At 37.9% G+C, this 13,736-nt stretch overlaps 1 protein-coding gene across 1 annotated transcript; it reads right to left on the bottom strand.

The window, feature by feature from the left end:
• Positions 1-484: 484 nt before the first annotated feature.
• On the bottom strand, positions 485-13,045 carry jam3a (junctional adhesion molecule 3a). Its single transcript, XM_071495782.1, has 9 exons — positions 12,882-13,045; positions 4,703-4,774; positions 4,484-4,597; positions 4,127-4,279; positions 3,209-3,411; positions 2,526-2,625; positions 1,875-2,004; positions 1,721-1,772; positions 485-1,600 (listed from the first exon to the last, which is right to left on the bottom strand). The coding sequence occupies exons 1-9, from the start codon at positions 12,943-12,945 to the stop codon at positions 1,565-1,567; spliced, it is 924 nt and encodes a 307-aa protein (XP_071351883.1). The 5' UTR covers positions 12,946-13,045; the 3' UTR covers positions 485-1,564.
• Between the last annotated feature and the right edge of the window lie 691 nt (positions 13,046-13,736).

The following is a 13,736-nucleotide window of genomic DNA, read 5'->3' as shown; positions in this document are numbered from 1 at the left end:
CCCAATAATATGTCTATTGTAATGTGCATTTTTCTCACAGCACATACATTATGTAAAATTTTGAAGGCAGAACTTGCGTGTATATATAGTATACTCTTACTTGAGTAAAGGATCTGAATATTTCATTATATCATCAGAAGTCATCCATCAACTAGGTAAGACACGATTATAACTGCTAATAACTTTTATGCTGCAATGTACTTATGTATAAATTTGTTAAAACTGACATAGTTAACACTGTAAGTTTACAAATTACCTTAATGCTGTCAAGCAACCACAAGTATAGGTAAATAATACAAAATCTGTGCGCTGAATGCACTGCACCCAACCCTCAGTATATCATACATACAGTAAATACTTTTTTTTCCTGTTGTCACTTACCTCTGCAAAATCATTTTTAATCCTATATCAAAATCAAATTACATAGATTACAATCTGACAACACCTTTCCACAGCACAATAAAAGAAACATTTGAGTCTCTAAAACATTTACAGGTCAATTGTATTTAATAGTAACAAAATAACATGAACATATAGCAATAATATCAAATGAACAGTGGACATTTTACAACAGTTCCTGAGTTGTTACACAAATCATTGACACTAATGTTTGAAATGATATACTGTTATAACTGACAGGCTCAACACTGCACACACAGTAAATACTGCAAAGTTATTTCCAACAAACAGTTTTATTGCCATATTTACAATAAGGTATGGAGTGCAATGTATGAAAATTAAAAGATCGAAAATGTATATATTTATGTACATTAAATACTGAGTCAAAACTGGACAATATGTCCAATACTCACAAAATAATTAGTAAAGTACAGAAGGTCACTTGTACACAGAAACAGCACTCTAAAAATCATACTTCACCACCTTTATAATACATATTGATTTTGCAGCATAGTGGGATATATGGTAGTCAAATTCTGTACTTGTACATACTTATTATTGTCTGTAAATATAATAAAGGCTAATAAATTGTGCCATATCAATCTGAGCTCATCAGCCTTTTGCAGTCTGCTACTTATTGCATGTATAACTACAGTATATACAAAAACAAGTTTCTACTCTTCCTGACCACAAACTAAGAACATGTTTATCTTATGAACAAAGACAATGTAAAGGACTTTAGTAAAACAATGTCAGTGTACAGAGTAAAAAGTTTAAGAATTATAAAAGAGGATTTGTCCAAAAAACAAGGAGGAAGGAATGTAGCTTCCAGCAGCTTTTGCAATGACACCGTGGGCCAAATATCAAATTTCACAGCTTTGAAATGGTTTAGTTGTATGATTAAAAAGTGTTGTTACAAAAACAAAACAAAATAAGGTGTAAAAACCTAATGTTTCACATGGAAATTAATATAAAAACATGAAACGGTGCAATAAAATGATATTAAAATTACTTTGGCAAGTTGGTTGATTTGATTTTGATGTGCATCAGAGAATAATGTGCCATTTCACACCTTAAACTTAACCATCTGGAGCATCGTTGTTGCAAGTTAACCTCAACGGTTTTTGTTTTTGTCTTGGTTCCAGTTTATCCTCTGTCTCAGCTGTCAAATGACAAACGAAGACTTGTGGCGAAAATGGCCCTGTGAAAAATAATTATTAGAAAATTAGCATTTGCAGGACTGCTTCTTTAACAGTTTCCTTTGTTGATAGTAAATAGGACACACAATAACTGCTGTGTATGTTTCACAGATTTGGCTCACCTCATCTGCATCGCCATAGTCAACACCATCACGCTGTACTGGCCAATTGTAGCTGAAATAAATAAAGTGACACATAAAAAAAAAAAATCCTCAATGCAGCGTTGAATTTAAGAAGTGCAGAATAATGCAAAGTATTCCTTCTTTTTATACTCACTTATTTTCATTGTGGCCTTTTTTGTTAAAGCATCCACGTCTAAGGCAATTACAAAGGGAAGCCGTCAAACAGAAGAATACAATCACTCCACCAAAGCACTTCAGGAAAATCCCAAGTATGTCAACATCATCTGCAACAGAACACAGAGATTACATCAGATCTAGGTGGACTGAGAGATATGCTTAATTTTGACTATAATCGTCAAAAGACTTTCTGTTACACATCATATCATTAATACTTAAGTGCAATTTCATTCAAAATATTGTTGACAACAGGAAACAACCTTTTAACTCAATAAAATTCAACTATACTGCAATAAAGGACTTGAAACTCTTCCCTACCTACTTACTGTCAGCTACATATTAGCATATTAAGGTGCTCAGTGGTTCATCTTACTGTACCTCACAGTAAGATGAGCCACTGAGCACTGTCATTCTGTGTTCTGATCACCTGCTTCCCCTTTTACCTGCAAAACTTTCTAGTCTCTCTTCTTCAAGGAAACTTCATCCTTCTTTGACTAAGTTTGCTTTTGGGTTTCGAGTACTGTCCACAAACATTACAGAAGCCAACATGGCATATCTTTTTCTCAGAGAGTCTCGGAAATTTCCTCAAAACCTTTCAGATCTGTGTACATGTACGCATGTCACTCACAGACTTCCATCACTTGTGCGGTACACTGTGCATATCCCGCATCATTCTTTGCCTGGCAGAAGTACTCCCCTGCGTCCTCCTTCCTCACCCTTCGAAATTTCTGAGGAGACATTTTTAGAAATGTTTCAGTGCATTGACATTGCATTAGTGTAACTGTTCTGTAACATTTTATTTATATATGATTTATATGAAACATATATTTATATGAAATGTGTTAAGTAACATGGTTGGATTTCAACCACATGTAAGACTTCTGCCCATTTATTATGTTTTTGAAGTGAACCTTAAACACATCACCCTGGCATTGGATGCAGCATTATCCTCCTATAATACCGCATGCCAGGTTTTGGTTTAGCTTCCTCACTGGCTATCTTTTCAAGCATGGATTAATCCTGCTATTAGTCATACGATGGTTAAGGGTTTATTTAGATTAAGCTGTTCACATTTACAGTAGATAAGCTGTCATTGAAAATTCTTGATGCTTAAAAGGTTCCATCCACAAACACAACTGTCAGCCTGGTACCTCTTCCTATTTGACTGAGACAGATACTAATACAGGGAGAATTTGTTCATTTCTAATAATATAGTGATAATAATATTGTTTTCCCCCCAATTTTAATGATTTGTCCAGACGATGAAAACTAAAACTAGTTATAAATAGGCTATGTCCCTGTCTTTCTTACCAGGCCTCCAGTATCGGGGTTGATGCTGTAAGAAGAGTTGACAAACTTCAGGCTGTTTTTGGGGTCCTGAGGAAGCTCCTCGCTGTTGTGGAACCAGCGGTACTGAGGAGCAGGGAAGCCCTCGTTCTCCAGACATCGCAGCTCTGTTGATGTTCCCACTGTGACTGCCTCTGGCACACTGCACCGTGGTACAACAGGTTTTACTGCACACAGACACAGACACACCCTAATCAACAGGTTTCATCACATTTACAGGGCAAGGTAGCAACTGAGTGTTTTTTTGAAGCTAAGAAATAGTCCGACATTTTAGAGAACCCACTTTTTTTTTTCTTGCAGAGAGTTGGTTGAGAAAATTGATACCACTCTCATGTCTGCACATTCTTTTGAAGTTTCACTCAAATGAGATCATCTATTAGAGAGAAGTAAACTATTAAAAGACATTAAATGCTTGATCTCCCTATATTTTCGGCAGATCTTTAGGAACATCCAGCAGAGACTGGCTTGCCAACCTGAGAGTCTTTAAGCTACTGTATGTTCACAACAATTCAGAAATGTTCTCAGGAGGTTCATTGTGCAGATCCTGATATGCAATAAGTAATATTTAATATTTAATTATAAATATTAAACAACCAGCCTGGTGAGATTGGTATTAATTTCCTCATCTCAGTCTTGTCAAGAGAGCAAATAAACAACATTTCCAGAATATCAAACTATTGCTTTAAAATTTCTCTAAAACCCCTCAAATCCTAAAATATATTTTCCATAATCATATAAAAAGAAATGAACTAAATCTTTGATTTCTGAAGCACAATATAATTCTCTGTTCTTCTGTTAACCCTCAAGAATGTCTAAAATCTAGAGGTGCTGTACCCAGCCATTAGTGGTGTAGTATCCCAACAAAGGACCTGCCCACCATACCTCTCACTGCAAGACTAATAAGTATCTCATCAAAGTCCCTTTGATCATCGATGGCGGCCACCTCGCAGCGGTACTCTGCAGTGTCTGACCGAGTAGTGTTGAAGATCAGAATGTTGGCTGGCTCTCTGAGCTGAGCTCTTTGCTCCAAGTCCCCTTTACAGAGAGAGAGAAAAAAACACTTTACAATTGCTCATTCAAATACACAGCATGACTTCACAGTTTAAAAACAGAATTCAGTGCCAAGTTCTATCAAGGTACTATTCATTCAGCTAAGCTTCAAGTCTTGACATATTGCTTTGAAATGCTGTGGTCTGGTGGCTGAGGTTTTCAAACAGAGAGAGTTTCCAAGCGGTTTACCTGCTATCTTGTTTTGAAAGTACACATAACTGGGGACACCGTTTTTAATCTTTTTCCATTCAATCCTGGGGTTGTTTGTTGAGATGGACTCTATTAAGCAGGTCAGTTCAATGGCTGTGAAGGAAACAGAATGCATGCGAGCTGGAGAAAGGCAACTCAAATCAGGAAGAGAAAAGCTACTTTGGCTAAATAAGTTAGAGTGATTTTCCAGCAACTTACGCTCGAACTCATTTGCCCACACAATCTTGTCTGTGGTTCGAAGAGTCACCCCGACTGTTGATGGAATGTGGCCTGTGGGGAAGAAAAAAGGAAGAAAGCACAACACTAGACGTTGAGTAACCCTGATGGCATACAGAAGCTTTTTCATTAGGAGACATTATCCACTGGGCATGCTGCCTAATAAACAGTGGATTAGAGAGATAAATATAGAAACTACGAGAGTGTGAGAGGCTTGGGATTTGATTTCGGGTAAACATATCGTATTAATTAATTCCCATTTCTGTTGAAGAAGATTAACACCTGGGGCCAAATGTGTAAGTTGTGCATTTTTAATCAACATGTGCACTGCACATTATAGCCTTTGGGTATAAACTGACTCCTAGTAGAAATGTTCTGGTTTCAGTATTTGATTTGGTTCCTTTGTTGTGGTTAACTGGACAATAATTTGGCTGGTGATGAATCATCATAAGAGGAGTTGTAGAAGTTAAATTTCTGCAATAAAAATAGGAATACAGTGGTATGTAAATATTTGGACAGTGACACTTTTTTTTTTGGCTTTGCTCTAGCATACTGCATTTGGAATGAAACCCTGACTGAGGTTAAAGTGCTGACTTTCAGCTTTTCAGCCTTTTTGTTCGGGGGTGTTTCCATGCATACTGAAGAGCTAGTGTAGGAAGCTTTCTATACATAGTCCCTCCAGTTTTAGGACAATGCAGCAGGCCAATACCATTAAGCATACAAACAAGGCAACCAAGGTTTTTTTTTTAGTCTCAATTACAGTCTATTTAAATTACTGAAGATCAAGACTGAAAGTAAACAGCTGCTGAAAAGGTCAAATATCAAGTAAGGACTCAAATCTTTGTGCTACGATAAACTAACTGACTGCTGGCTTTAGCTCTATATTTAAGGGACAGAGCAGCATCAATTTCTCATCTGATGCCACAGACACACTGGATGTGTGGCATGTGTGTCACGGCTGCTGTTGCTGATCGGCTGCGGAAAAACACGGATTCGCACCAGCTGCGCGTCTGCTCCGTCACTGCTAAAATGCCACTGCTTCCACATGCAAAAATGGTTAAAAAAATATATTCATATTTTTTCATGTCTATGACATGTTCAGAGTCAGCCTAGACATTGGAAGTGGAAGGTTTCAGTTTCGTGTAATATTGCTAGTATGATGTGAAAACGACTGTCAACAGGTCTTATGTGCCGATAGCTGCTGCAAAACTTGCGCGAGAAAATGGCGAGACACCAAACTTCTAGATCACATGACGATGCTGCTACACGAGACACGTGCATCCCGCCCAGGCAGTGTGTCTGCTTGAATCCGTTAACATGGGCTCCAAAATGAAAACCAAGCTGTTCCACAGCCGCCATGCACAACACGTGCGAATCTTTGATTTCTTTAGTACAGTATCATTTTCTGTTAATCTGTTAACCAACAAGGGTACATGTAAGTCTTGGCCAATCATGGACACTATATTTATGTATTTACCGTATGTTTGTTTTTTGTTTTTTTTTTTCAATTTATTTAAGGCTGTAGATTATTTCAAATGCCTAAATGCAAATAAATCAAACAGAAATATCGTACAATACACACATTATTTATCTGTATTTGCTTTTCTAATAGACACTGTTTTTAACAACAGTGACTGTCAATAAGTTTCTGCCCACAAAGCTGTGTCTGGACAGTTTATCCAATTGTTTTTCATTTTGGTAGTGATGATGCATCTTTCTCTTAAAATAAAACGCTCTCTCTCACCTCCTAATGAAAATGAAGAAGTGACAGCACTTTGTATTTAGCTTTGGCAAGTCTATGCTGCTCTCTGCTCGACTACAATGAAATGTTATACACCTCTTTACTTTGTTTTCCCTGTTGTGATTTTATTTTAATGTGGCAAGGAAAAGTCAGGTCACAATGAACAAAAAGGTCCCCAATTCAGTTATTAAAAACAAAAGGCAACGTTTTTTGCCATTTAACATCTGTTTTTCATTTAATTATGACCCAGTAAATACATACAAAAAGAAACAAAAACAAATAACAATCTATTGTATTTCACTTTATTTCTGTGTTTGATTTGTTTACATTAAGCATTAAAAATTACCATGAATGCAAATTGCTCCCCAAAATAAGTCAAATCTTGTGATAAGACTGCAGGCATTGTACTAAGCACTGCAGTACAGCCTGGTCTACCAAAGTTTTTCAAGGAGTGATACAAAGTAAATTTATAAACAAGGGATTTGCTAATTATTCATGATTACTTCATTTTAATTATGTTGGCTATTTTAGTTCAGCATAACTTGACATGATGCACAAGAGTATTCAAACTTTTATGCTGAGAAGTATAGGTTTTCTTGTAACAAAAGCTACCGAAAAGAAAAGATGAGGACAATGTATCCTGTGTAACGTGCGTGGGGATATTTGATTTGTCAAAAACATATCTGACATTAAAGTATGAGCATCTTCATCAGTAGTTCATTAGATCTCACTAGTGTTTGGATGATGATAGATCTTTGAGTAACAGCTGGAATTAGTCAGTGATTAACCCATTACAGCAAAGTGCTCCTATTTCCTTTTATCTAACAAACTATTTCACTGTTCGGGCCAATGTACTATTAAAGCATTTATTCATTGAAAAAGGGGCTTGTGAAAGGGTATGCAATTTATACATTTAGTTATAACAAATTTCCAAACTGTTATTTAAAAGCCAAACGCCATGAAACATTACAAGATACAAGAGCCTCTTCACTAAACTGTGACACTAATTTACACTGAGGTTCAAAGAATAAATAATTTATCAAAATCCTCAAACAAAACACATTTGGAAGCACAAAAATAACTTAACAGTGGGAATGTGTTTATATTTGAAACATTTAATCAACGTCATTGTTTCCCTCTGGCAACAACACAAGATATACTTATTTTAAGTTCCTTGCTTGAGTGAACTCCTTAAAGCAATTAGTGTTATTTTGTAAATGTCAGACTTTAATGGCAAGAGGCAGAATTCACAAGTTTTGTAAAAAATTAGGCCAGTAAAATGTCAACTTAAGCGGAAAATGAGTGAGTATGGGTGGGGTGTAGAACAACAAATTAGGTGAAAAAAATGTGAAAATTACAGTTTCAGATGTACACATAATTTCTGTATTGAAAAGATTTAACATGCTGAGGATTAATAAGCATGTTTCCACCTTCCACTGGTACCCTACACTCAACCTATTGTGTTTGTGCCACTTCCAAATATTGTAATTGCTGGGTAGACATGCAACTAACAGCACCCATGCTGAGTAATGAAGGCATTCGTTCCCTGTGGGGGCAGTGTGAAGGGTTTCAAATGAAGTAGACAATAATAGTCGTCACAGCAGGCTTTGAATACAGCGTGGCATTGACTCCTGTTTGCCCGCGGCATTCTGACTAACGCTGAGGTATTTAGTCAAAGCAGCCTTCTTAGCACACATGTGACCCTGAGATGCACAATATGGCTTGGGGTCAATGGAGGCTAGCATATAGCTGATGCTCAGCCTGAAAGTGATGGAAACATGGGCCCTGCCAAACCATCCGGTCATACAAGCACAGCTGCAGATACTGATGAGATCTGACTCCCAGGTCTCAGCTTCCGTCTCTGTTGCTGACTTTCCCACCCTGTGCATCAAGAGCTATTTTTACCCCAGCCCTGAGTGACTGGACATCCTGAGAGACACAAGGGGAGCACGTCCAACAAACGCTCCCTTGACATATGCACATACTGCGTCCTCAGCCTTAAAACTATGTTTTGAACTGCTGACTTAGATGCTTTGAACTGCTTCTTCGATGACTAAAACAGTGTGGAGTTGAGGGCTAAATTGAAAGGACTCATTTTCAGGAACAAATTCAAAGCTACAGCTCTTTCAAATATTAGCCATTTAATAACATGTGCTACAATCACAATGCTAAGTATCACATTACAAAGAAACAACAAATATGTGTTAAAAACTCATTATTTCTGGGATCATAACATTATAGTGTGTAATAAAAGGTCCTTCAATGCAACCTTTGTTGCATGTCACCCTCCCCATATCTCTATGGCCAAAAATGTCCAAAAAATAAACAAAAGAAATATTTTCAGTCTTTATTTTTTGCAGTACATAAGTAAATACTAGGGTAACCAAAATCCAAAATTAGTATACGAACTGCACATGATTTTGTTAAAGGTTCTTCTCATCTCTATCCCAACAAAACAAAAAGTAGGCCGTGGGAAAGAATAACCACAGTCAATTAACATGACAATGTGTAACTAATTACTAATACAAGCTTAAAATAAAGGCATTCATACAACAATGCTTGGGCCCCCTGTGACACAATATAGGCTGAGGAGAAGACAATATTTCTGAATTATAAAAATAATCTCAGAGGAGGGTGGAAAGCAAACAGAATCTCATTTTTAATCCCTCTGTTATTGTAATGCATAGACAAAGTAGGTCTATAGCCTGTTCTGAGAAAAACATGCTCTTAAATAGCCACATTCTGCAATCCTCTTATGTGCTAAATGTGAAAACAACTACCCATCCCCATCCCTGCAACAAAAAGTTGTTGATCCAGTGCATCTAAAAAAAGCCTTTTTCCCAGACATTCCAGTGTCGTCGTTGCAAATATGCTGAAGGCAGAGCTAGCTGCGAGCGACATGGAGCAGAGTGAGGACGAAGGACCACTGGGATTCACAGCATACTGGAGTGACCATGTAATAACAATTAATCACTCCAGTAGATTAGATAGAGACAGTCATGTCGTCATAAATACTTGAGGGAAATGGAAGAAATGGACACATGAACTGTACTTTACCCTTGTGTTTTCTTATGATGCCGGTTATGAAAAGGTCGCCTACGCTGCAGGATCCCAGAGTGAAAAAAGACTGGGATATAATGTAGCTCCAGTAAGTTTAACCTCTGCAATCCCACTGCCCCGCTGATGCACCAGACTGCACAAAGTCATGATAAAAGATACCAAATATATCAGGCTGTATCTTGAGGAAATGTGCACAAATCATGAATAATATTTTCATTTGACAGAATGGTGTAGCAATAAAAAAACATGTTGAGGGTTTGAAAATTTCACTCAGTGTAAATTGGAGCGGCAACAATTAGTCATTAGTCATTTTTAAAACAAAAATAAAAATTATTCTCTGGTTCCAGCATCTCAAAAGTAAAGATTTCCCTTCCTTTTCATATTACATATGACTGTTACTATTCTGACATCAATCAGTTAATCAATAATCTGAAGATCAATCGATAACACAAAATGCAGATTAATCAATAAAAATAATCATTATTTGCAGCACTAAATACTAAAATAATAAATAACTTAATTTTTTATTCAGATACATTGCTGAGTAAATGAGCAGCAAGAACAAGCTGATAAAGTACAGATTTGAATGATATAGAGGGGAGATTTAATGAAACTGGGTGTTAAGGGATTAATACCATTTTACTACAAAATCAGAACTAGAGGAAGAAAGCAAAAAGATTAATTTAATCTTATGTTAAATCATATAATTCAACTTAATGCACCGATGTGTCTCAGTTATATGAAGTATGGATTAATCAATGCTAATTCTGATTCATGTTCATTATTCAAATCTATAGGAAGTCTACAACTAAAGGGTGGAATTTCAGACGATTGAATATTAGTCTAACAACATGAATGCTGCTACACTTGTGAGCTACAAGGTCACGTCTGTTTCAGAACCATACAAGTGTCAACAATCTAATAAATGTAAGCTTTGCCTGTCAGTCGTTTAGTCATTTGATTCACACTTGTAGGAGACCTGGGTCGAAAGTTCAACACTTACTGACGCAATCTGCCATTTGGAACCGGCCCACTCCACTGCCAATTTTCACACAGCAGCACCAGGGTGACCCCACAGCAAATGGACACCAGGGTGGATACAACATATCACTCAGCATCAGCTTCATTGATCAACCCAGCACTCCAGCTGTTTTAGGGGCAGGCACGATGAGAAATGTCATCTGCAACCACACAGCCTCACGATGACTGACTATATTTTCAGCTGATGCCCTTGACCTGCAGCACTGATAACGCCCCATTCACCGGCATCAATCACCTCATCACCACCAAAGGTCAATAGCTTCTCAAATTTAAGGATTCTGTTTTGTATCATCGCACTCTGAATATGCTTGGGTTTTAGGCCCAAACAAAACAAGACATGTCACCTTAAACTATCAAATTATCCTTTATTATGATTATTATGCTATTTTCTGACATTTAAAAGACCAAACAAATACTTAATAATCAACATAATAGTTGGCCAACAAATCAATATTGAAAATAATCCTTAGCTGCAGCCCAGACCGAGGGGCACTCACAGAAAGTGATACATCTTCCTGATAAGGCAGCAGTTTTAAAGGGTTCAGTGTTTATGCTGGTAACATTTCTGCATGGCGGCCAGCCACGGCAAGATAAATAAATAAATAAAGAGCTTTTTAGATAGCTTTATAGGTATAACCTATAAATAAGAACAAGTTTTGAGTTTCCAGATTTTAATCCTCCTTCAGCGTGACACTTTTTCATAGACGGCTTTTAGATTCATTTGTCTTACCAATGGACTGTTTGACAGCAAATCCTCTGGAGTATTTACAAGTCACTGACCAACTTCTGCTAATTAGATAACATGTTATGCTCATTACAAAATGAGAAAGTCATTACCCTTTATTAATGGCTGACTAACATTTAGAACCACAGACTTGTACCTGACTTGGAGGGGTCTTCCTAATGAATGTAACCATTAGTCAAATGTCGTCCTGGGGAGGATTTTGCACATTCTGTCAACCACAGCTGGATCTCAAAAGCTCAGGTTCACCGGTTGTACCCTGAACCCCTGAAGTGGGTTTTATTTAAAGTAAGGGACACAATTCTGTTTGTCTATCTGCTAGTCTGAAAATTCATTCATAACTATTTGGCAGCTATTTTAATAAGGATTGTTTCAGTAATTTTTCAAGCAAAAGTAGTAAAACACTGCCAAATATTCTCAGACTCCAGCCTTTGACTCCGTGATATCACGGTAAACTGAAATCTTTGGGTATGCATCACATTTGCGTCATTTTTGACAGTTAATCAAGATCAGATTAACAGGTAATGAAAATCATCTCTAGATGCAAATCCCCAAAAATCCCAAAGAAATTCAGTTGACTATTACAGATAACAGAAAATCAGCAAATATTCACCTTTGAGATGCTTGAACTTTTTTGAAATTTTAGCCACATTTACTTTAAAACAGAAAATGATTAACAAATAATTGCAACTGCCAATCAATTTCCTCTAGACCAACTAATTGATGATAAAGGTCAGAGGGAGCAATAAATGTTTGCTCAGGAGGTTAACAGAGGCCATGCTGCCAACCCAAAAGTAGCTGTTATTAATGGCTTGTAAATCTGTAAATCAAAAGACTGTCAACATTAATAAAGCCATTAATTACAGATAATAAATCCTTTATAAATGGTGCCTAACCAGACAGTGGCACACATAAATTCATCATGGTATATCACAATGTATGGGCCTGTTATACCGCAGGAACAAACATACAGTGGACGTATGTTATGGGGGATGCTCTTGCAGGCCTGCGGCTTCTTGAACCTCTAATGTCAGGACCGTGAGAACAGGTCTCCTCACTGTCTGTCATGGTCGCCCTTCCTTTCGCCCAAAGTAGCGTTTGCTTTGTTTTCATTCTGGAAAATTCCTCAGAATTACTCGTCAATGACAAGTAAACACATGACAATGTCGAGGCAATCTGTTAAAGCTTCCTGGAGTAAAGAAATAAAGCGACATTCAGCGTTAGCGCTGCCCCGCGTCCTGTGCTGTTTGTTTCTTCGCAAACGTTAACACCGATACGTTAAAACGCGAAGGATGCACTTTCAACTAATATACGCCATTTACCGGATTTGCTCCGTACAACAGCAACGCAGCGTTAGCGCCACTGGAGAAAAAGCCTCAGTGACATTAAAGCTGCCCGACACAACAAAGCAGCAGATAACGCTTCAGCTTTCTTGACAACCGTCAAGCTAACGGGCGGTCTAACGTTAGCACCCACGGCTCCCTTACAGCTTTGATTAACTTAAAGCCAGCCGCACCTCCCTGTGCGCGGAGCCGATTTCAACAACAGCGATGCCGACAGGAAAAAACAGAACTTACCGAGGCAGGTGTACAGAACAAAACATGCCGCGACTCGCACAATCGCCATCTTGCAGCGTCTCATTTATCGGTAACAGCTGCACACACTCAGCACCTCTGAGAGGTATGAGGATGGAGGCAGAGCAGACTGGTGGATGTTGCCATCGACGAGTTTCCATAGCTACAGAGCTCAGGGGGCGGGGGGAGGGGGAGGCAGGGGGGTGGAGCCCTGAACGCTGACTGACAGGAGATAGGTGGTGCCAGACATGCACGACCCTGATGCATGTTATCATGGGGAAAGTGTCGACACACACCCTCTTGTGGTTATATTGTTCTCTGGGATTATGTTTGTATATAGATAGATAGATAGACTGTATGTAATATAATATAGAAATTGTATATTTTGCTGTCTTTGAGGTGAACAGAAGTAAATCACAACCTATGCAGCAAAAAGAGTTAAAAATTAGCCTTTCCTCAGACGTTAATTCACTGTTAGTTTTTATTTCATTTAGGCCTACCACAATAAAATGATTGTAATTGTGGTATGTGGGCGCACTTCTGTTTGTAAAGTCTCAGAATTTCATGAACTCGTTAAGTCTTATCTAACTCAATATCAGGATTTGTTTGGCAGGTAAAGAATTATTAATTGTCTGACTCTTCAATCCTTGTGGTAACACTCAACATTCATGGGCCCCTCCTGGCAACTGACCGAGGATTCAGAAAAACCTGCACTTCTGCTGGGCAGAAAAAGAAAAGAAAACCCACATGACTGCAGAGCAGCTGCGGGAGAGTTTAGCTGACACAGGAGTGGTGGTGGAGCACCATTGATGAACAAACAGGATCTGTGTCGAAGAGTCATCATAACTAAACCTTACC

This window comes from Trachinotus anak, unplaced genomic scaffold, assembly GCF_046630095.1.
Source record: "Trachinotus anak isolate AG129_WGS33_773 ecotype Australia unplaced genomic scaffold, CSIRO_AGI_Tana_v1 ptg000014l, whole genome shotgun sequence".
NCBI lineage: Eukaryota > Metazoa > Chordata > Actinopteri > Carangiformes > Carangidae > Trachinotus > Trachinotus anak.
This window is presented reverse-complemented; position numbering and strand designations above follow the sequence as displayed.

Coding starts and splice junctions, on each gene's coding strand:
- jam3a (XM_071495782.1), bottom strand. CDS start 12,945: ATGAGACGCTGCAAGATGGCGATTGTGCGAGTCGCGGCATGTTTTGTT. Junction 4,598..4,702: donor GTGGGCAAATGAGTTCGAGC/GTAAGTTGCTGG, acceptor TTTCCTTCACAG/CCATTGAACTGACCTGCTTA. Junction 1,601..1,720: donor ACTATGGCGATGCAGATGAG/GTGAGCCAAATC, acceptor TATTTTTCACAG/GGCCATTTTCGCCACAAGTC.